This window comes from Brienomyrus brachyistius, chromosome 4 (genome assembly GCF_023856365.1).
Source record: "Brienomyrus brachyistius isolate T26 chromosome 4, BBRACH_0.4, whole genome shotgun sequence".
Lineage (NCBI taxonomy): Eukaryota > Metazoa > Chordata > Actinopteri > Osteoglossiformes > Mormyridae > Brienomyrus > Brienomyrus brachyistius.
This window is the reverse complement of record NC_064536.1, coordinates 1,974,978-1,996,337: the sequence shown is the minus strand read 5'-3', so window position 1 is coordinate 1,996,337 and position 21,360 is coordinate 1,974,978. Positions and strand designations below refer to the sequence as shown.

Genomic DNA, 21,360 nt, shown 5'->3' with positions numbered 1-21,360 from the left:
AAGAAGGTTATAACCAAATGTGCCTGTAAACTTTGTACTCTTTTGTTTGGCCTGTTTTGATATACCTGTGCTGCTTGAATATTGTATTTTACTGAAGACGAAATAAAGGAGTTAAAAAAATAATAATTAATTAATTAATGTACTTGTCACGTGACACTCGGTACTTAGTGGTTGGTCTGGGGGCTATTTTATGAATTCGGCTGGTAAGTAGTGAGGTGAGTGGCAAGATTAAGTACAGTAGTCCCTCCTCCCCATCTGCATTGGATTCCCGCTGGTTCCGAGCACTGAGTGCCGCTCCGTTGAAGTTATGTCTAAACGGGGATACCCTGTGATCTTATTTTGTGATTAGGGGCCATACTTTTAGCACATACGCACATTTTGCCCTGCTTTTTGGAGCTACAAACGTTCCTGTTAACTTTAGGGATAACAAAAGAATAATGTCATAAGATTTACTGTAATAAAATCACTTTCAAATAAAACGAAACGGGTCGCCATTTCCATAATGTTACAGCGCCTTTTAAACCAGATATTTCGGAGGTCCGTGGTGCATTGCAAAACTGTTTTTTTTTTTAGATCGTTTATGAGATATTGTTTAAACAGAGACCGTTCGTTCTAAAAAACTCATGTCGCACTCAGGAGCTGTGGCCGTGTAAAAGCTAGACATGATGTGGGGAAGCCCCGACCATGGTCGTTTTGTGTGACTGCGTTTGCACTTCCCGCCTTAAAGTCTTAAACTCGGCCCCATTGTCATTTGTTACGTTGCATTCAGGGGCAATGGGGCGCGGCTGTAAGAGAGTGGTCATTTATAACAGAATAAAAATAACGTTAAACTTTCTATTCAACTTGGATTTATTCGAATATGTATGTCAGGCGAACAGTTGTTACAGACATTAATAATAATGGTTAGTGTTTCATGCTTATAATTCTGCTTGCGTGTTGATTCGATGTTGATGGACTATCCGCCGGCCGGCCGGCTGATGATCGGGAGATGAACTAAAGACGTTTTGAGTTATATGCACGTATGGAGTGCAATCCAGCAGGTCAGGTATCGTGAACTGTTGGAGTTAGACTCCATCGAGTCCGTTGATGAGGAAAAGATGCACTCGTGAGGCGAAGGATGGTTGTAAGTCAGCTCTCTTTATTCTAAGCGCAGATTGCAATCCGGGAGCCACACTCAGATGCACAAACAGTACATACCGAAGGAAGCTCTCCTCTCTATTGTCTGTGTCTGGTTTTTATAACCCGTTTAGGGCATTTGCTGTTCTTGTTGGTATCTTTCCACTTGTGTGACATACAACTATTGTTTTGACAATGCTGTGCCTTAGTACCCACACCCTTTCCCTTTTATCTTATCCTGTTATGTTGCAACTTGGCAGCGTCAGCGACCCCCTCCATTGTTAGGCCCAGCAGGTCAAGCACAAGCACAATGTCACCATGACCCTGATAATGCACTTTCTGCTTTTCTAATTTTACTTACACTATGAGAAGGGCCGAAGCCCCCCTCTTCTTCCTGCCTGTGTTCCAGTTTGTTCCCATTTCTTAGTGTGACAGACAAAGTTTAGCACAAAGCCTGCCCCCCCCCCCCTCAGAACAAAACACTTAATTTTTAAATTTCTCAAGTTGATTCACCCCCCCCCCCCTCCAGCATACGCACACGTACGCAAAATTCGGTCAAATTTTAGACCCCCCCCTCCATGCGTACGTACTAAAAGTATGACCCCTTAGGCATTCTAAGCTTTCACTATGGGCTAGGGCGCAGTTTGGAGTGTTTTACGGAAGCATTCAGAGACGGGCTCTGTGTCTGTGACTGGAACGCTCTCGTGGTGAACAGCGAGTGTTGTGTAGCCTCTTAATCAATCAGTGATATATAATTGAGCCCTGTTTGACCTGGTATTGCCTATTTTAATATCCTATATGGTGATTTTGTTCGGTTATTCCCCGTATGAACAGATGAATTACTTCTTCCAGACTGTGGTACGTGGTTACCTTAACTCTTTTTAACCTTAACCTCTATAGTGTTTGTGTCTTTTGCACCTTATATTTTCCACAGGTTGTAAGCTGCCTGTTACTGATTTGATCTGCTTCCTGGGCACCAGTTGATGCTGTGCTGCTGTTTTGTTTCGAGCATTTTCTCGTTTTGTACGTCGTGGCTTTTGTGCTCACTGGCTCGGGCGGCCCCGTGTGTGCAGGTCATCGGAGCGGGACTAATTTATGTGTTTTTTCGTTTCACCCGTTGGTTCGTCTGTCTTTCTTTTTTTGTGGTTGTTGCTGTATTTTTTTTTTTTGAAATCCACACCGGTGGAAAGTCTGCCGAAATGCACAAACATGTAACTTTTTGGCTTAATATTTGCCGTACTTATTAGTTGAGTGCCTTATGGTGTGTGTGTGTATGTGTAGTGAGGTATTGCTGTGCTTGCTGTGTGAATAGCAGTAATACTACAGTATTAGCTGTGTGAATTTATTGTCATTTGTACTTGCCCGGCCTGAGTTACTGGTCAAACTGTTGTTTGTGTAATATAGTGCTCCCCTAGTGTGGACCCCTCCTGGTAAACCTCACTCTGGTTAATTACTTTAGATTCTCCACCCCTTACGAGTGGGAAACAGTAGGGGGTTTGCATTTGCCATTGAAAATGAAATAAAGGAGCTATTTAGTTATAGTTTCTTGGTCGCCTGTGTTTTTGTCATCTCTGTTGGTGCAGTGTGAAAAATGATATTTGTTTTATAGAATCCTGTCTGTTTCGTTGTGGCAACGAATCTGTGAGCCTCACTTGTGCATATGTAGAATATGGGTGTAGATGGTGCACTTATTAATTAATTCATAGGTGGTAGCCATCCCTTAGGTGGCATGGTCGACAAAAATTCCAATATCTACCCTCGTGCCAAAAAATTCCAATCTTTACCCTCTGGCGTGTGATTGAGGTGCTGCCTGAGCGATGGTGTCTGGACTATTTAACGGCTGTAAAATTAACTCTGTGGGGACGCTGTAGGAGCACTGCTGCTCTGTTGGACCTGTTTATGTTTTAGTTTTATATTTCTTTTGGTTAATTTTTTTTATGTTAAGTGCTTTGTCCGTCTTTATAACACTGCCTGTGTTATTTAATGTTTTTGGTGGTATTGGTTGTCTAAATTTACGTTAAGTCTATTATTGATTTTGTTTGTTTCTCGCCTGAGGGATGCACAAAAATCTTACGGAAGTTTTTTCTTCTTTGCTTATGTGAGTGGGCGGCCCATTTTAGCTTGTGCTTTAGTCTTTTTAGCTCTGGGAACCGGCCGATCAGCGGGGTTGGTATTTCAGTTTTATTTGGCTGAAATACGACGGAAAGCATTCATATTCGATGGAAGGTCAGCAGTTGCACAAAATATTACATGGGAAGTATGCAATTGTAAGTTATATGTCTTGCGTTGTAATTTTTTCGGGTTGATCTTTCCTCCGTATTTCATGCAATTTCCATAAAGCGCGAAACCGCTTCAACATCGTGAAAAATGTCGTTTCAGTGTGTAAGGAACGGACAGACAGAGGAGAAGCTTAGCTGTGATTTTTTTTTATGTAAATTAATTTCTAGTTTACATTAAAATTTTAAGTTGATGTTATAACCATGTACGATCTAATAGTTGGTTATTCTTAAGCAGTTCCTATGCAGGTGCAACAAGTACTTAACTCAGAGGGAGATGGCGGAGAAAGGCAGATAACTGTGTACAGTACATGGAGGAGAAGGCAGTGCGGAGCATCAGTGTCAGATTGAGGAAGAGCAGACACAGCAGGTTGAATCAGAAAAGCATTATGATGATGGAGGGCTGTGGCCAGAAAGACTAACCGACAGGATCGGTATTTTCAAGCCTTGGCAAGTAGACCCGGTTCCTCGGAAACCATAAAAAGAAATCTGCTTAAAGGTGATTATAGTGGTTTTTGTTCCACTGTCACTCCTCAAATAAAAACTATGCATTTTAATCTATTTCTCCTTGTGCGGTATATCCAGTAATTTCAGTAATTTAACTGAATAGATATTTCAGTGGATTCGATACAATGTGTCAGAGTAGCTTTATGTTTATTATCTTTCATCAGCAGTGGTTTATGTGACGTGACTGGGTGAATAGTTTTTGTGTGGGTCTTCAGAGCAAATACAGACCAAATGTAATCATTTAGTACTCTGGACAGAGACTGGTGCAGACTGATGCAGATGTGTAGTAGATGATTCAGAAGCTTTGATTTGTCCAGGTGTTTCTTTGTGTGGGTCTCCCTGGATGGGCAACTAAGGTTCACCTATGGAGGGGTGCTGTAGGTGGAATAAAGTGTATGGAATGACAAACAAGATTCATTAGCCTCCCTCAGTAATGGAAGCTCTGTTTCTTCTCCCAGCTTAGCTCCCTCCCACAAGAGTAATACATCAAGACCTGCTCATACTAACGATACTGGATCCCACCCACCAGAGAGAATCCTTCAGGATTCCTTTGGAGTTACACACTTTTAAGTACTTAAGCAGCTCTAAAGGCAAAGAGCCAGGCAGCATACAGCAATGACCTTAGGCAACCTGAAAGATCCTGAAAAATATCTAATAGTCAAATGTGATAGAAACTATTTATTTTACAGTAAATTACTGGCAGCAGACGCCAGTACAGTACTGTAAATTTTATAGTAGGCCACTGTATATTTATTTTACAGTTCATTACTGCATTTTGTTTTTATTGTAATTTACTGCAATATCTTTAATCACAGTATAATACAGTATACCTAAACTACTGTAAAACTACAGAAACTTCTGTAATGTTTTCATGTACATTTAATTTACGGTTCAATACTGTATTCATTTTAATGTAATTTACTGTAATATCTCAATATAACAATACAGTATATATACAGTATGTGAATTAATGTAATGCTAAAGTTTGCATGCCCTTATGTGCAGTTTATATTTACTATAGTTCTTATGTTAAGGCATATTAATGTAACAATGCATGCATGCCATCTAACCTACAGTATACCTTGTGCCTTCCAGCTTAGTAGACAATGAGTGATTTAAATTACTTGTTATACGCTATAATTAAACTTTTGATACAAACACAGAAAATACACTGAAACCATAATTGTTCTGTATAGGTGTCACGATCACGCCGGAGATAAGCGGCGATCGTGCGGGTAAGGAGCAGGCAGGCAAGCGGGATACGGGAAAACGGGGTTTTAATAAGGATAAGCGGGTCAGGGAACACTGGACGGCAACAGACATCAGGAAACATCAATGACGGACAAGGGAAACCGGGGAGACCAGGACTTAAATACACAGGACTAATCAAAGTAACTAGACAAAGCTGGAGACGATCAGGGAAATACACGTGGGTAATCAGGGGGCGTGGCACACACGAGGAGCGGACGAGCCAGGTATGACAGAACCCCCCCCCAAAGGCGCGCTTCCCCGGGCGCGCCAAGGAAGGGGGCGACAGACGGGACGAGGCAAAACAGGACCTGAAAAACAAAACCAGAAATCAACGAGGGACAGGGAACAAGACAGACAGGCAAAACTGACACAGAGGCAGAAGCCAGGACAAGACATGACACAGGACAGGAAAGGCAGACAGACAAGAAACGGGGACACGGAGGGAACGGGCGGAACAAAAGGGCCAGGAGTGAACAGAGGGAACCCAGAAGGACGAGGAGCAGAGACGGGAGGAACAAAGCAAGGGGGAGCAAAAAACGAAGGGGCAGAGACAGGCGGGACAAAGGCAGGGGCGTAGGGAGACAAGGAGGAGGAAGGAAGGGGAGCCCGAGGGAGCCCCAGCGGGCGACGGGAGGCAGCCGGAGGGGCCGCAGGCGGCCGGGAGGCCGGAGCGGACCTCGGAGGGGCCGAGGAGGCAGGGCGAGGGACCCGCGGAGGGGCCAGGGAGGAAGCAGGAGGGAGCACCGGGGAAGGGGACGAGGGAGCAGGAGGGGCCCACGGCGAAGGCCCGGAGGAGGGGGGAGCCGCAGCAGGCGGCGACGTCCGGCGGAGGGTCGGAGGTAGGGGCCCCGCAGGCAACCGAGGAGGACTCTGGAGAGGGGAGCGAGGCAGGGCGACGAGGCACCGGAGAGGGACCCGCAGGCGACAGCCGACTCGGAGGGCCAGGACCCGCAGGCGCCAACCGAGCCAGAGCGCAGGCGAGGGAGGGCGAGCCAGGGGGCAGGGCGGGCGGGACCCCAGCCCTGCGTCTGTGTCCCCTCCCTTTGCGGGACACAGACAGGCCGACCCTAGTTCGGGGTCGATGTCGCCGGGGCGAGGGACAAGGGGTCGCAGGAGCGGGGCCAGGGACAGGAGCGGGGCCAGGGACTGGAGCTGCTGCAGGCGGAGGGGGCGCCTCTGGAGCTGCTGCAGGCGGAGGGGGCGCCTCTGGAGCTGCTGCAGGCGGAGGGGGCGCCTCGGGAGCTGCTGCAGGCGGAGGGGGCGCCTCGGGAGCTGCTGCAGGCGGAGGGGGCGCCTCGGGAGCTGCTGCAGGCGGAGGGGGCGCCTCGGGAGGAACTGGAGCGCGGTCAGGAACTGGAGCGCGGTCAGGAACTGGAGGCTGCTGCGCCTGCCCGGGAGCTGCAGCAGGCGGCTGCGCCTGCCCGGGAGCTGCAGCAGGCGGCTGCGCCTGCCCGGGAGCTGCAGCAGGCGGCTGCGCCTGCCCGGGAGCTGCAGCAGGCGGCTGCAGAGGGGGCGCCTGCCCGGGAGCTGCAGGTGGCTGCAGTGGGGGCGCCTGCCCGGGAGCTGCAGGTGGCTGCAGTGGGGGCGCCTGCCCTGGAGCTGCAGGTGGCTGCAGTGGGGGCAGCGAAGGCAGCTGCGCAGGCGGCGGCTGCACGGGAGCGGGGTCCGCCGGCAATGGCGGCGACTCGGAAGTCGCAGCCGAGGCTCTCCGGAGTTTGATTAGCCTCCGGAGGTCCTCAGCAATTCTCTCCAGATCTGAGTAAGGGGATTCTGGAGTGAAGGAGGCCAAGTCCTGCCCCAGCTGTGTGGCGAGTCTTTCCCCCTCCAGGGGGGCCTGTGGGGCCGGTTCTCCTATCACCCTCCAATAAAGCCCCTGGAGGGTGAAGTATCGATCAGCGAGGACCGCGGGTGGAATGGACGTGGCCCCTTTAAGAAAGTTGGGGACTCGCGGGATGGCTTCCCGCACCGCTCTGGCCCCCCCATTGGCCAGCCGCTCTGACCGGAAGGAACCTCGCTCCGGGGTTGACGGTAGCTCTCTAACGGCCGGCTCCGGATCCTGGAGTTGGAGGGGTTCCTCCTCCTCGCACTCAGTCAGGAGTCCCAGCTTGGCGAGAGAGCAAGCCCCCAGGCGAATGGTTAGCTCCTCCGGCTGCGCTCTCCTCTTCCTTCGCTTCTTTTTGGGGTCCGTCATTCTGTCACGATCACGCCGGAGATAAGCGGCGATCGTGCGGGTAAGGAGCAGGCAGGCAAGCGGGATACGGGAAAACGGGGTTTTAATAAGGATAAGCGGGTCAGGGAACACTGGACGGCGACAGACATCAGGAAACATCAATGACGGACAAGGGAAACCGGGGAGACCAGGACTTAAATACACAGGACTAATCAAAGTAACTAGACAAAGCTGGAGACGATCAGGGAAATACACGTGGGTAATCAGGGGGCGTGGCACACACGAGGAGCGGACGAGCCGGGTATGACAATAGGTCTTTACTGTAAGTTTTTAGAAAAAAACATATTTCACTTAGTTTACAAAAATATCATTTTTATAGAAAGATGTTAATGGAAAATGTTCAACAATTCTTACATTTACATCATGTCATTTTAAAATCTTTTTAATTGTGATTTTCAAAAATGCAAAACTAACTGTTGAAATAATTAAGGAATAAATAAACTACGATAATGTTCACAGGAGCAATAGTATGTGAAGGGAACAGAAGCATGTTGAAGTCTTAAAAAAAACTTCCTCATATTCCATCATTCCAGGTGGTCACGTGCGGCAGAATCCCTACAAACAGTGAAGTACACAAGCAATAAATAAACCATGCTATCTATCATTACCATTTTAGTTTCACAGGTAAATTTCACATCACTCAGAATAAAGTAGAGGGTAACTACGTCCAGTTGTAAAAGAATACATTTGTAATGTAATATACCATTAAAGAAAATACATATCTTTAAAACTGAAATGCTTACCTCTGTCTGGAATAAGAGGTCCCGTTTTTCTTGTTTAAAATGTCCCATTAGCAATTCAACTACTATACTATATACTTAAAGGTAGTAATGCGGCGATTTAACTGCTGGTATGACAAATTCTTCTCTGAAACTAACCGGCTGATGTATAAAGACACAATGCCCTCAAACAAATCATGCCTTATGCAAGGCGGTAACCCATGGCAGAAATGAAAATGAATGAGATTATTAAAAACTGAATCAAACTTCACACCACAATCTGAATTCACCTGAAATAATTTTGCATTTTCTGCATTTTGCTTATATGCTTATAAGAAATAATGAGGCAAACTGAAACTCTTCGCGTTTTTAGCTGATTGTGTTAAAACAACTGTGAAGACAAAATCTGATGACACAGACTTTACACAAATATCACACGTTCTTTCTCCTGCGGTCACAGCTAGCTTCGCCTAACTAGCAAAACTAGCACACTAGCAAAAAACTAATTAAGCACCAATACCAAGTTAACGTAATACTGATAACAAGTACCAAACAAGACCAAAATATAATAATGTTAATCATATCATCTAACGATAACTATCAAATAACGAATAATGAAGCTCCAATACCTTAAACCTTAAAATATATAATAACCACTACTCAGTTCTTAAAAATAACTGAGTGCTCACCACTTGAACAGACAAAAAAAATAAATAAATCAAGAAACATGGTATTACTCACCTTGACATCCAATTGTGTCGCTTTTCTCTGTGCCAGCAACGGCGAACTAAAGACAGCTCCTTCGCGCCTGTTTTAGTTCAAACAGCACAACACCTTCTAACCGCCAAACTGACCTTACTTGACGATAATGCATCAAATATAGCTGATAACTAAGAAAATATTTGTATTTTAAAATATGTAAAACTGTTAAAACAGTTGAAATATTACATTTGAAATGTCTGTATTTCAAACTAAAATAAGTGATGCAGAATTTAGCAATAATACGTATGTATTTTGAAAAATACAGGTACTTGTCAATTTTTACAGTATAACTCTGCCATGAAAAAAATGTAATTTGGCCAGAAGGGGATCCATTCGGGCTTCACAAATGCAGTCAAAAGATGATGCCGAAATCATCAATATTAAAACAATAAAAGGCTTGAACTACTAAAGTTGTGTGTAATGAATCTAAAATATATGAAAGTCTAATGTTTAACAGTACATTACAGAAAATAATGAACTTTTTCACAATATGCAAATTTTTTGAGAAGGACCTGTATTTCACAATAGAGGGCCAGACTTCCAATGCTCATTCGACAGCTGGCAAATTTCCGCGCCACCGATGGCCACAGAAAGGTAGAGGGAATCTTGAGGATGATGTTGCAGCTGTGAAGTCCTCTCTTCTGGCTGGTGCCGAGTGGAAAAGACAATGTAGAGCTTTGAGAACTTTCTCCACCATCCACACTTCAAAACTTGGTATTTTGATCCTTATAGAGAACACTGAAAAGTTTTATTGAAAAATTCTGATGCAGTCCAAAGTTATGGCCCTTTCTAATTTGGGTGCCACGCCCATTTTTTGCACTCGTGAATTGCACGTATAATTTGTAAGGGTTTTCAGGAGACCATATCTTCACTTCTAAGCATGCTAGAGAGGACTTGAAAATGTCATATTTGACCCTGGGAGTTTATATTGAAGGAGTTGAGTTGAGATACTTATATTTTCTGAATTTATAGTTCAGATATGCTTCTTTCAACTGTATAAGTTTCATTCCCATCACTAACTATCTACACAGTCAACTACGCCCCCGAAGTAGGGGGTCCTGTGGGGGATTTCTCACCTGTGACCATTTTCAGATGGCAATATATCAAAGAATGGTTATTTAGAATGAATTTGCATCTGCTTACAGTATCTTCCTCAAATAACAAAAATATAGAAGAATATTGGATGTAGGTGTGGTGGTGACCCCACAGCTTGGGGTCAAAATCCGAAAAAAGTTAACCAAAAACTGATTTTTGAAGGTCCATAGCTTTGAAGTGCTTCCCCTGAGCTTAATGTTAATGATTCTGAAAGAGCAGAGAAACATAAACCAGGAGAGCAATTTTCAGATTTCTAGCATGCTTAGAAATGAAGATATGGTCTCCTGAAAACCCTTACAAATTATATGTGCTATTCGCAAGTGCCAAAAAGGGGCGTGGCACCCAAATTTGAAAGGGCCATAACTTTGGACTGCATCAGAATTTTTCAATAAAACTTGGGGAATTTTCAGGGTCCTCTATAAGGATCAAAATATCAAGTTTTCATCAAAATCAGGAATGATGCCCATGGAACTTTTCTTAACATTGGTTGATTTGGCACGGACTGACCCGTATAGGAGTGATGTCGGCTAACCATTTGCAAAGCCCATAGCACTTCTGCTTTCAGTGTGTCGGTTAAGGAGAATGTACTGAAGGCATTGAAGGTTGTGGGGGTGTCTGGAGACACTGCCAAAGCGGGTGTAGGCCTGTCTGTAGAGGTTGTACATGCAGGACTGGCAAACCAACTGAATGGGGACAGTTGTTGTCTGACTTGACAAAATGCTTGTGCTTCTCTCCCCTGATATGTGAGTCGATGGCTTTAGAGCCCATTGTTCCCAGTTTGACTTTTTTTGCAAAGGTCAATATATTTATAGATAGAATAGAAGCAATGAAATATAGAAGTTACGAATTATCACAAGCGGTGATAATTACTCCCAAGGATCAATGAAAGGCATAAGCAGTTGCAAAGCTATTCACACTCGGACATGCCATCATCACCCACCTTCACACATGGACTGGGGAGCCCTTTTCAGTCCTGGACAGAGATCAACACATAAGTCCCGAGAAAGGGCCGGGCGATGCGCGCTCTATCCCACGGCTGAGCTCCGGTCAACACTGGGATCTCCCCCTTCCTTTATGCTAAATTTAGCGCTGCATGCAGGCAGGGGACGAGCTGGCCAGGCTCACCCCTCCCCTCAGGCAATGTGTCCTCAAATTCCCACTTTTGTCTGAGTAATGTTGCTTGCGAAATGCCTCCTCATCCTCCTGAAGACAAGATAAGCGTCCCGCATACGATCCTCCCCTTGCCCTGATGAGGAGATAAGCATTCCACATACTGACCTGACCCTCTCTCCTGAAACCAAGATAAGCATTCCACATACCGTCTACGAATTCATCCAAATAGAGTACCGATACTCCCCATGTTATTCAGTATTATGTGCTGGTATTCCCATTGTTATTCAGCACCAGGTACTGGTACTCCCCTTGTTAATTCCTAGGTGTCAGTACACTCTGCATATATTATGAAGTGTCATTACAAAGAGGTGCGGTACTGCGTACCTGAGAGTACTGAGATGTGACCCAGTACTGACCTATTTCATTCATTACTGAATGTATCAGTAGAATAATGTATCATTTAGTTTCCAAAGTGCCCATTAATATATGCTATTGATTATGTATTAATATATATAATCCATCCATCACCATAACCACTTAATCCTAACTGGGGTCACGGGGAGGGACCGTCCCCTATCCTGGGAACAAGGGGTGTAGGCGGGAACCAACCCTGGGCAGGCGCTACAACACACCGCAGGGCGCACACACACACACGTAGGGTATACCTATCCTTATAGGGCCCGCTCATTCACTTCTATGGGAAAAATGCTAACGCTAACTATGACAACCTTAACCCCCACCCAGCCCTAACCATAAGTAACCAAATAAAATACAAGAGTTTTTTTCATTTTAGCACGAAACCGGTCCCCATAATGTGATAAATATCCTTTTTTTCCCCCTTATGTCTCCACGAGGATAGATATACCCACTCGCACACAATTACAGGGCCAGTTTAGGCTTGCCAATCAACCTGCCCTGCAGAAGGAACCCACGCAAACACGGGGAGAGCGTGAGAATTCCACACACAAAGGTCTTACACCCAACGCTGGGATCGAACCCAGAACCTTCTTGCGGGGAAGCAGCAGTGCTAACCACCTTGCCACTCCCTTATAATAGATATCAGTCCCTCCAGAGACACTGGAAACTTCTCTGACAGCTTTTTCCAGTGGAGCACCGATGACTGAATCCTTACTCGTTGAGTTCTTCTGCAGTGAGACTGCATTATAGTGTTTCAAATGGCTGCTCTTGAGTTACAGAGAGAGGCTTTTGAGAAGTGAGATGTGTGGGATGTATTTGTACACGTGGTTAAGCGTGTATTAATTATGAATTTTAATACGCAGCAGTAATATGCAAGACACAGCAAAATTCATGGAGAGTGAGAAGCCTTCATCTCTGAAACATTGTAGAGCTTCCACGTCTGTCACTGTCGCCTGGAATTGGATTCCGGAGCTGGTGAGTTGTTGGATTTGACTGAAGTAATGAAACAAGTATCTAGCAATCAAGGTCAAACCTATGGAGTGAACTGAAATATTTAAATCCAACATGCATGATAGGATGCTATTGCACGGAACCTGGATACTGTAATTTCAGAATCACTGTGCAAATGGGATTAAGTCAAGGTTATACCAGGTTATACGTTAAGATGAATAAAATAAGCCAACCAATCATGAAGATGACAGCACCATCTTTTTAATGATTACTCCAAAGTGTTGAGTCATGATTATGTTTTTACTCAGGGGTCAAACAATGAGCACTTATTTACACCAGATGTGGAGGAAACAACTAACAAGACAGAATACAGGTAACTCTGCTGTGTCTTATGTAACAACTTCCACATCACTGTAAGGAGCCTGCAAGTGGATAATGAAGACATCCATCCATCAACTGTCTCACCCAGTGACTTTTAACCACTTCAAATATGAATCACACTGTCCAGTGTAGAGGACACAATCAGTATGATACCATCTTGGGTTCACTGGCAGAGTCTCTCCCCCAACCTTGGTTCTGTGATTCAGGTTCCAGGCGAAACATCCTGGAAGGTTCTTCTGCTGCGTCACAGGCTTGGTGTTTGTGATGGAGTTCAGCGGGGTGGTGATCTACAGCTTCTGCTCCTGGGAAAAAGCCCCCAAGACCCCCGGCAGCTGGAGTCCAGCAGGGCCCCTTTTTGGCGTCGAGTGTCCCCAAGGGACCCTGAAGGAGCTGCACCTCCCTCACTGTGAGATGTCATGTGCAGGTAAATTATACAGACTAATGTGAAAGTGCAGATGCTTCTTCCCACACTTGGCCAGGATGGTTTACAAATTCTGTGTTACAGTGAGATTGTGACTTGCCTTGTTTAAAAGGGCAGTTCACCCCAAAAAATACAAAAGATATGTTTTATTGGGGATTTAGTGACACCTGGTATTGGTGATATCAGCAGTAGAAATGTCAGGCTTCTGTCAAATAAAATGGGACTGAAATGGCATTCTTCTGTGATGTTTAATGCGGCAAAAAAATGCATTCGAAAATTAAATAGTAATGTCTCTAACCAGAAAGCATAACGTTCCACAGGATAAGCTACAGACTTCGTAGTGAGTAGTTTAATGTAGGAACTATTTCCTTCTTCCGAACACCATACACCAATCGCACAGTGTCACATAAACATTACTTGGGGTGTGGCATGTGCTAACTGCGTGTCACGTAATGGAGAAAGGAAAGAAAAGCAAAATGAAAGTGAATCTTCCAGCTTCTCAAATATCACATTCTTACTGTATTGAGGGAAGAGTTAGGAATCAGACTGAAGGCTTCTTTCTTCCTCCCTTAAGAATCAAACAATTTTGCTTCCAGATGGTAACCTGGCTGTAGCACATGTAACCGAAGACAATGTGGAGATTCTGCAGCCACTGGAGGTGACAGACACACATGTGGTCATCAGTCTCACCAGCCTCTCTCTTTTTGGTGTCATAAAGAGGAAATTATTCCCCAAGGTCCGAGGGCATGTGCTACTACTGCTCCGGCCCATAGATAAAGTCTTGAATGTGTTCTTGCTGCCCCTGAATGTGCCTCCTGACCAGGTGAGCATTTCCATGCCTGATTATTTCACCGGTGCTCAGCCACACACATCATCTCCCACCCGGTCACACCATCTGACCAGCACAGATGCTTCAATAATATTTGAAATCTCAGAAATTAATACTAATCTGTGGTGTGTAACACATGTGTAACACACATTATGGTATGTAAACTTGTTTCATTTTGTTATTACATAATGAGGTGTGATTGCATCATGCGTTTACAAGCATGCGTTTATGCAACGCAGGTGCACAAGCAGGAGCAACAGAGACAAAACATTTTCATTCCTACCAGCTCTAAGTGCAAACTCATTCATAATGAGCGATACAGGATTTCCTGTGACCACGAGGCTATAAGGGGGATCCAGCCAGAGGTGACGACCCAAACCACGACCAACGAACACATATTAATATATCCAATGTCCAGCTGACATACAGTACCACTCTAAAGTTTGAGTGCACCAGCTTGAATCCATAGTTATCTGTGCTTTAAACTGTATAGCCTTGTTTATTAACAGGGATTCAGGTCTGCTTTTATGGGCATGTGTGTCACAATTGGGTCCAACTTCCATGCATTTGTAAGACATAAGAGGGGTGAGTGCATTTGCAGTTACTGTGAATTAAATGTTGCAATTAAAGCCCACAGGGTGGCTCATACCTCCCAGGTTGGGGGTGTGAATCCCACCCCAGCTCTTTGTGAGGAACAGTTCCCACTTTTAACTGGGATTCAGAACATCACCAGCAATTTCCCCTCTTCACCTCTAGAATGAAGAGTTTGAATACAATTTTGACCAAACAATCCACCCAACTTTTGAGGTATTTCTGAACTGTGATGAAGGGGAAGTGGAGCTGAGTGTCTTGAAAAACAGGAGCGGTGAAGTCGTGTGGCAGCGCTTCGTCATTCTCACAGGTGATCACGTGCTTTTTCTATGTGGAAATAAACAGAAGGGGCAGCTGGAGACCATCAGGACGAGGAAACATGATTAACCACTGGGCAGAGATTCCAGTGTGGGCAGTGTGCACCCCTGATTCTAGCTTAATGCTTCAGGTGGATCTAACTTAGAGAAAATGCTTCCCTGTTCACTGCACTGTGAAAGGCATCGTTCTGCTGTTTGCTTAATGTCATTTAGAAACAGGAAAGGCCTCATTTAACAGGAATTCACACAAACATCTGGAATAATACCTAATGCCAATTCAGGGTAACTAACCAAAAAGCCCTCAAAGAAATCCTTAACCAAGCTGGTGTCTCTTCCTTCAGGTGCCGTTCCTGCATCACCATCTATGACTGATACAGGTAGGTGGGATTTATTACCATGAGCACTGGGACAAAGAACCCAAACTGGGTCATTGTTTGGTGTCACACAGGTGATGCTGATTGGCAACATCTCTAATACAGGCATTAGTGTCACTTCCTGCTTTGGTACCATTCCGAGGTTCTCCTGCTCAGCCCGTTATACCTTCTCTGGTGTCATAACATTCACACTGCATCCAAATACATTTTCATGAGGTCAAATGATGGATTTCACCATCCCATAACTCACTGAACGTAGAGAAAATGCTTTACCTAAGTTAAGTTTTAACCCAAACAGATGATAATAGGAACTATGTCCGGGTTCCTTTCTCAATGGTAGGACTACAGGAGCCTTTCCGTAATGAATACTAATCACCTATTAATTTATTTAGGATGGACGGATTCACTTCAGCAGCATTTATTTTATCTATCGTAAGGCATAATGTCAATGCTAATTACATGATAATTGTATCATTTAGAAACAATTTCTTCCTGTTTTCAAATTCACAGTGACAATCCAAACTGCATCTCATCCCAGTCCATCTTGGCATATTAACAAACTGATTGCTTTTAAATGAATAATGGCTTTGTTGTATCAACGGTTTATTTCAGCTCATTCTCCAATGACCTCTTGTCATTCAGGTGTGGCGTTTGTAGACCAACACAGGACAGCCATCATCCAGAGAGTGTCACTGATCGAACCCTTACTGGACGACCTCCATGAGAATATCGGTGCGGAAAAGTACGATGACATACGTGCTTGCAGAAGCAGGCAGGACAAGATGAGGAGGCTGTATGAGGTGTTAAACACTGATAGGCTGAAAAAGCTTTTTTTTGACTCCCTGAAGAAGAACGAATCACACCTTGTCTTAGACTTGCTTGGCTAATAATTAGAACAGTATGCAAAACCCTGCTCCCCACTTCAAATCTCCCAGGTGATACTCTCTCTTCATTCTTTTTGAGCCAGTTTGTACCACAACCTTTTAAAAACCCTGTCAACTCACACCTGGGACGGTAAGATATACCAGTGTACCAATGTGAATCGGTCAAAAAAAAAAAATTCACAATGGGACTGAAGACAAAGGAGGTGAACCAAAAACTCCCAAGTAAGGGGAAAAAAAAAATACCTCTGGGGGTCCAAGGTCAACTGGCTACCCACACCCCAGGGCATACTAACATTACTGAAAACAGAAAAGTGTGGACATGCTAGCTAAAAGGAAGGTATATGCTGTGATTCAGAATAAAGGCAAAGTCCATCAACAAGTCTGTTACCCACACCGGCTGGCAGGCATGCACGTGTGTCTTTAAAAGAATCCTATTGTAAGTTGTTAAAGGAAATGTGTACTTTTGTTAATGACTTATTGTAACATTGTAACATGAAATATACTTTTCACCTTGTTTTTGTACAAAGAGATTGTCCAAGTTAATCTAAGAGAAGAGTAAGGTCATAAAATCAAAATGTTACCTTCACACATTGTCACAGCGGGGCATGGTGCAGGCGGGAAGAAGGTGACTGTGCACCTGCAGGTCTGAGACGAACAAGAGTCTACTGAATAAACAGAAAACACAGGAGAAAAGGCACAAATTAAAGGGACCATGAGGGATCAGAAACTGACAGGGAAAAGAGAGCCAAGTAAAGAAACCATAACATAACAGTAGGGAAGAGCACGACACAGGGAGCAGGACTAAGCAACAATCAGAACTTGTTACAGCAAGGAATGGCACAGGGGTGGGTGACGAGCCATTAACCGCTCCAAGACAAAGGGATTTATTAAACAAAACAGAGCATAAACTAGGGAAATCACAAACTGAGCGGCACCAGGAGTGGGACTAGGAAATGAAACCTACAAATATAGTGGCAAGGCTCAGACTGACATTCACATTGGCAGACTGAGGAGCAGGACAAAGGCAGGCATTTAATTACACAGGTAGTGAGGACTAACAAAAGGCAGGTGTGAATGATCAGGACAATTAACTAATGAGCGCAGTTCAGGGAAACGGGCCACAGGTGGAGAAACGTAACTAACAATTAACATGCACAGAAACTGGGGAACTTTAACAAATAGCAAAACTAGGAATAATGACACACAACTGAGGGCTTAACACCAGGAAGCACGATGGACTTAAATTGGACAAAATATATATCAATATATACAATAAACTGGTGAAATTTGCAGATGACACCAAGGTGGGTGGTGTAGCAGATACTGAATTAGCGGCTCAGCAGCTACAGCGGGATCTTGATTTAATTAGTGACTGGGCTGATACCTGGCAGATGAAATTTAACGTAGACAAATGTAAGGTACTCCATGTAGGGAGCAGAAATATAAAGTACAGGTATTTTATGGGTCCCAAGGAAATAAAGGTAGCTGATCATGAGAAAGACCTTGGTGTGTATGTTGCTTCCATGTCCCATTCTCGCCAGTGTGGGGAAGCAATAAAAAAGGCCAATAGGATGTTGGGGTATATCTCCAGGTGTGTGGAGTATAAGTCAAGGGAGGTAATGCTAAGATTATACAATTCCTTGGTGAGACCTCACCTAGAATATTGTGTGCAGGTTTGGTCACCATATCTTAAAAAGGACATTGTGGCCTTAGAAAAGGTGCGGCGTAGGGCCACAAAAATGATTCCTGGTCTTAGAGGAATGTCATACGAGGAACGGTTACTTGAGCTAAATCTGTTCAGTCTCAAGCAAAGGAGACTGAGGGGGGACATGATCCAGGTATATAAGATTCTAACAGGTTTGGATGCTGTTCAACCAAATAGTTACTTCAGCATTAGTTCAAATACACGAACTCGTGGCCATAGGTGGAAATTAGCGGGAGAACATTTCAAACTGGATTTAAGGAAGCACTTCTTTACACAGCGCGTAGTCAGAGTATGGAATAGTCTTCCTGATAACGTAGTGCAAGCTGAATCCTTGGGTTCCTTTAAATCAGAGCTAGATAAGATTTTAACAACTCTGAGCTATTAGTTAAGTTCTCCCCAAGCGAGCTTGATGGGCCGAATGGCCTCCTCTCGTTTGTATAGTTCTTATGGACATAAATAGGATAAACTAAAAGAAACAAAACTAAAACACTAGAAAGACAGGTGAGGTAGGCCTCAAACACAACACAAGTGAGGTAGGCCTCAAACACAACACAACTGAGGTAGGCCTCAAACTCATGAATGCCGGGTTACAGCCTTGGTGCCATATACTCAACCTACTGAACTATGCAGTGGTCTGGGGAACAAGGAAAACACACTAGGGGCTGGTACTGTATGAAGACAGAGGGAACAAGATGGCCAGCGACACCTGCTGGCCAAACGGGGATTGAACACACAGGACTGGGATGGACAAGCGCTGACTCTGATGGTGCCCCTCACCAAACACGCGAAAACCGTGCACGGGAGGGTACTGCCAGGGCTACAAAGATGAAAGAAAAAAAACAAACACAGGAGCGGACATGAGAACCAGGGTATCAGACAGACAGAACCAGAAACTCAAACGGGGGGGAACAAAGAAAGATGGAGTGAACAAGAGGGACTGGGACACCAGATAAGGGAACATGGCTGGGGGTAGAACTTGGGGACCAAGACATGGGAACTGAGGGACAGGGATAATCATTTTGGGGCCAAGATGCAGGAACAGAGGGACAGAACCAGGAACCTGAGGCAGGGACCAAAATGGGTTAGGGGAACCAAATGGGACGGGCACGAAAGGAGATAGATGCAAACAGCTAGATGGGAAACCGAGGAGGAATAAGGAACTGAGGAGTAGAAGCTGGGGTGTTAGACTGGAGAGGTGACACAGACAGATGGGCTGAGTGGACCGCCGCAGGCTGAGGTGAATGAGAAGCTGGGCTGAGCAGTGGCACATCTGGAGCAGGAGGTGGGTCCAGTGGAATCCTGGGAAGGGCAGGAAGGGAGCTGGAGGTCAATGAGGTTAACCCTGTGCTTCAGTGTTACCCACAATGTTTGGAAAAAAAAGATATTTCACAATATTCTCGTAACTGACAGCAGGTCACATCCAGTTATACACGTAGATTTTTGGAGGGGACCAATATTGAGATGGAGAGGGTAGTTATTTTTTCTTGCAGTTTTAAAGCTCACTTCCTGACCCGTGAATAAAGACACAACTTGGAGAGCGGTTAGCGCAGAAGCGCGGGTCGGCTTTGTATGTAAACTTGACTCATGTAAGACCCTGTATCGTAACCAAAAGTCAATCATTAAAAGACTATGTGAAATGGTGGAATTTAATCATGTCATGTGGGTGAATTTTTTTTACAATGAGTATCTTATTTGATTGCGCAAATTGCAACTAGCTTGGTAGTTAGCATATAGCACAAATAGCAAGGCTGATATACGGCTCTACTACAGAATCGCCTTATAAGGCGACGTGACATCACACTCCTGACCTCGATATAACCGTCCTCCTAAATATTATTAGGAAACCTACAGTTCGCCCCTGCATCCAATATTATCCGTTTTCGCTTTCATGTTATTTATTTGCGTTTATATAACGTTATGTCGCATGACCGTAAGCAGTGTACTGAAAATGATTGATGTAAGAAGACAGATCTACTTTATGGAGGGTTTTTTGTGACAATATTCAATCAATGAATATGCCATTTAAATTGTAATTTAAATGGTCATTTAAATAATTATTTTAAAATAATCATTTAAATGACACATTTTAAATAATTATTTAAATAACAATTTATATTATGGTCATTTAAATGACATATTATTTATTGAATATTGTCGCAAAACACCCTCCATGATGAACGAGTCGCTCCACTCCTTCGGGTCTCTCGTCCTCGTTCTGAAAAAGAAACCCGAAGGAGTGAATAAGTTGGGGAGGGAGTTGGTGAAGAGGGATTCAGATCAGCTACTGAATCAGAGAGCCGTACCTCGATTATGACTGAAATACACCACCTGCTGGTGTAGTATATAGTCTACATGTGCAGTGACTTCCCGGATGCTGCAACTGGATTTTAGAGGTGTAACATTTTCACGATTTAAAATGATTTTAACTAAAGCTGGTTAGCGTTTGAAACTAGTTAACTGACTAAGTGATGAGCTGTTAGGTTTGCGTGTTTAGTTATTCATGTTAAAGTACAATGTTGAGAGACTTAGACTATAATTCAGAAACAAATATTTTTCTCACACGCCTTATTGGTGGTATTTAGCTTCCTCCTTATCATTATTTAGCCTAAATGATAGGCTGTTGTTTGACATTTCGGAACACGGGTGAATGAATCAGAACGAATCTTTTAGGTGAATTGAATCAAACGAACTGTGTACCAAAAAAGAATTATTTCCCCCACTGATAATTCCAACTGATACTCTAATTAACACCATCAGTCTATATAGTGTCATTGTACAACTGAATCCGATTCCACTGACAAAATTATAAGTTCACAAGGATAGTTTTGTATCCCTTCTTTTTCTTTAGGGTTATGTATAAAAGTAAAAGCTGCATATCGAAATTTACTACAACCAAGGAAAAATATATATCTTTAAAATTGCAATTATTTATGAATGGATGGATTGAAGCAATTCCATGAAAAATGCAACAATGTAACCTTTCCATCTTGACAGTACATTTAGCATAGCAGTAGTTCAAATAAGGTCTAACTGTATATTTTAAGAAAGATAATAGTCTTAGTTGCTAAATTGCCCGTAGGTGTGCCTGTGTGAGTGAATGGTGTGTGAATGTACCCTGCGATGGGCTGGCCCCCCATCCTGGGTTGTTCCCTGCCTCATGCCCATTGCTTCCGGGATAGGCTCCGGACCCCCGCGACCCAGTAGGATAAGCAGTTTGGAAAATTGATGGATGGATGGATGGATGGATGGATGGATGGATGGATAATAGTCTTACCGATGACGTCTTATCAATGACATTTTGCTGCCCTTTGTCAAATGAGAAAAACCTGCTTAGCATTCAAATATCAAACTTTTTAAATTGTCACCATTACTTTTTAAACTGATTTTCAGGCTTAGATGAAAGTACCTTTTTCTGCGTGTT

The 21,360-nt window shown here is 44.0% G+C and overlaps 2 protein-coding genes and 1 long non-coding RNA gene across 4 annotated transcripts in view; 2 read left to right on the top strand and 1 right to left on the bottom strand.

Annotated features, from left to right (window-relative positions):
* The window catches only part of LOC125740429 (NACHT, LRR and PYD domains-containing protein 12-like), a 69,255-nt gene extending 52,495 nt beyond the window's left edge, over window positions 1-16,760 (top strand). Inside the window, exons 13-15 of one of the 2 annotated variants that reach the window (XM_049011521.1) lie at window positions 14,825-14,969; window positions 15,318-15,353; window positions 15,993-16,760. In XM_049011521.1, the coding sequence (XP_048867478.1) occupies window positions 14,825-14,969; window positions 15,318-15,353; window positions 15,993-16,237 (426 nt within the window). In that variant the 3' untranslated portion in view covers window positions 16,238-16,760. The remainder of the gene's footprint in view (window positions 1-14,824; window positions 14,970-15,317; window positions 15,354-15,992) is intronic. The other variant, XR_007397626.1, reaches the window with a different exon arrangement.
* On the top strand, window positions 1,740-14,826 carry LOC125740507 (NACHT, LRR and PYD domains-containing protein 1-like). Its single transcript, XM_049011758.1, has 6 exons — window positions 1,740-1,974; window positions 12,350-12,461; window positions 12,746-12,810; window positions 13,025-13,242; window positions 13,836-14,062; window positions 14,308-14,826. The coding sequence occupies exons 2-6, from the start codon at window positions 12,357-12,359 to the stop codon at window positions 14,488-14,490; spliced, it is 798 nt and encodes a 265-aa protein (XP_048867715.1). The 5' UTR covers window positions 1,740-1,974; window positions 12,350-12,356; the 3' UTR covers window positions 14,491-14,826.
* On the bottom strand, window positions 13,998-17,010 carry LOC125740529 (uncharacterized). The gene is made up of 2 exons (XR_007397647.1): window positions 16,816-17,010; window positions 13,998-14,986 (listed from the first exon to the last, which is right to left on the bottom strand). It is a non-coding gene; the product is annotated as an uncharacterized LOC125740529 (long non-coding RNA).
* Between the last annotated feature and the right edge of the window lie 4,350 nt (window positions 17,011-21,360).

What these genes read in the sequence shown, in the direction of transcription:
- LOC125740507 (XM_049011758.1), top strand. Translation starts at nt 12,357, where the DNA reads ATGCAAGACACAGCAAAATTCATGGAGAGTGAGAAGCCTTCATCTCTG. An exon ending in GGAATTGGATTCCGGAGCTG is followed by an intron (nt 12,462 to 12,745) that starts GTGAGTTGTTGG and finishes GTTTTTACTCAG; the next exon opens with GGGTCAAACAATGAGCACTT. An exon ending in ACTAACAAGACAGAATACAG is followed by an intron (nt 12,811 to 13,024) that starts GTAACTCTGCTG and finishes TCTGTGATTCAG; the next exon opens with GTTCCAGGCGAAACATCCTG.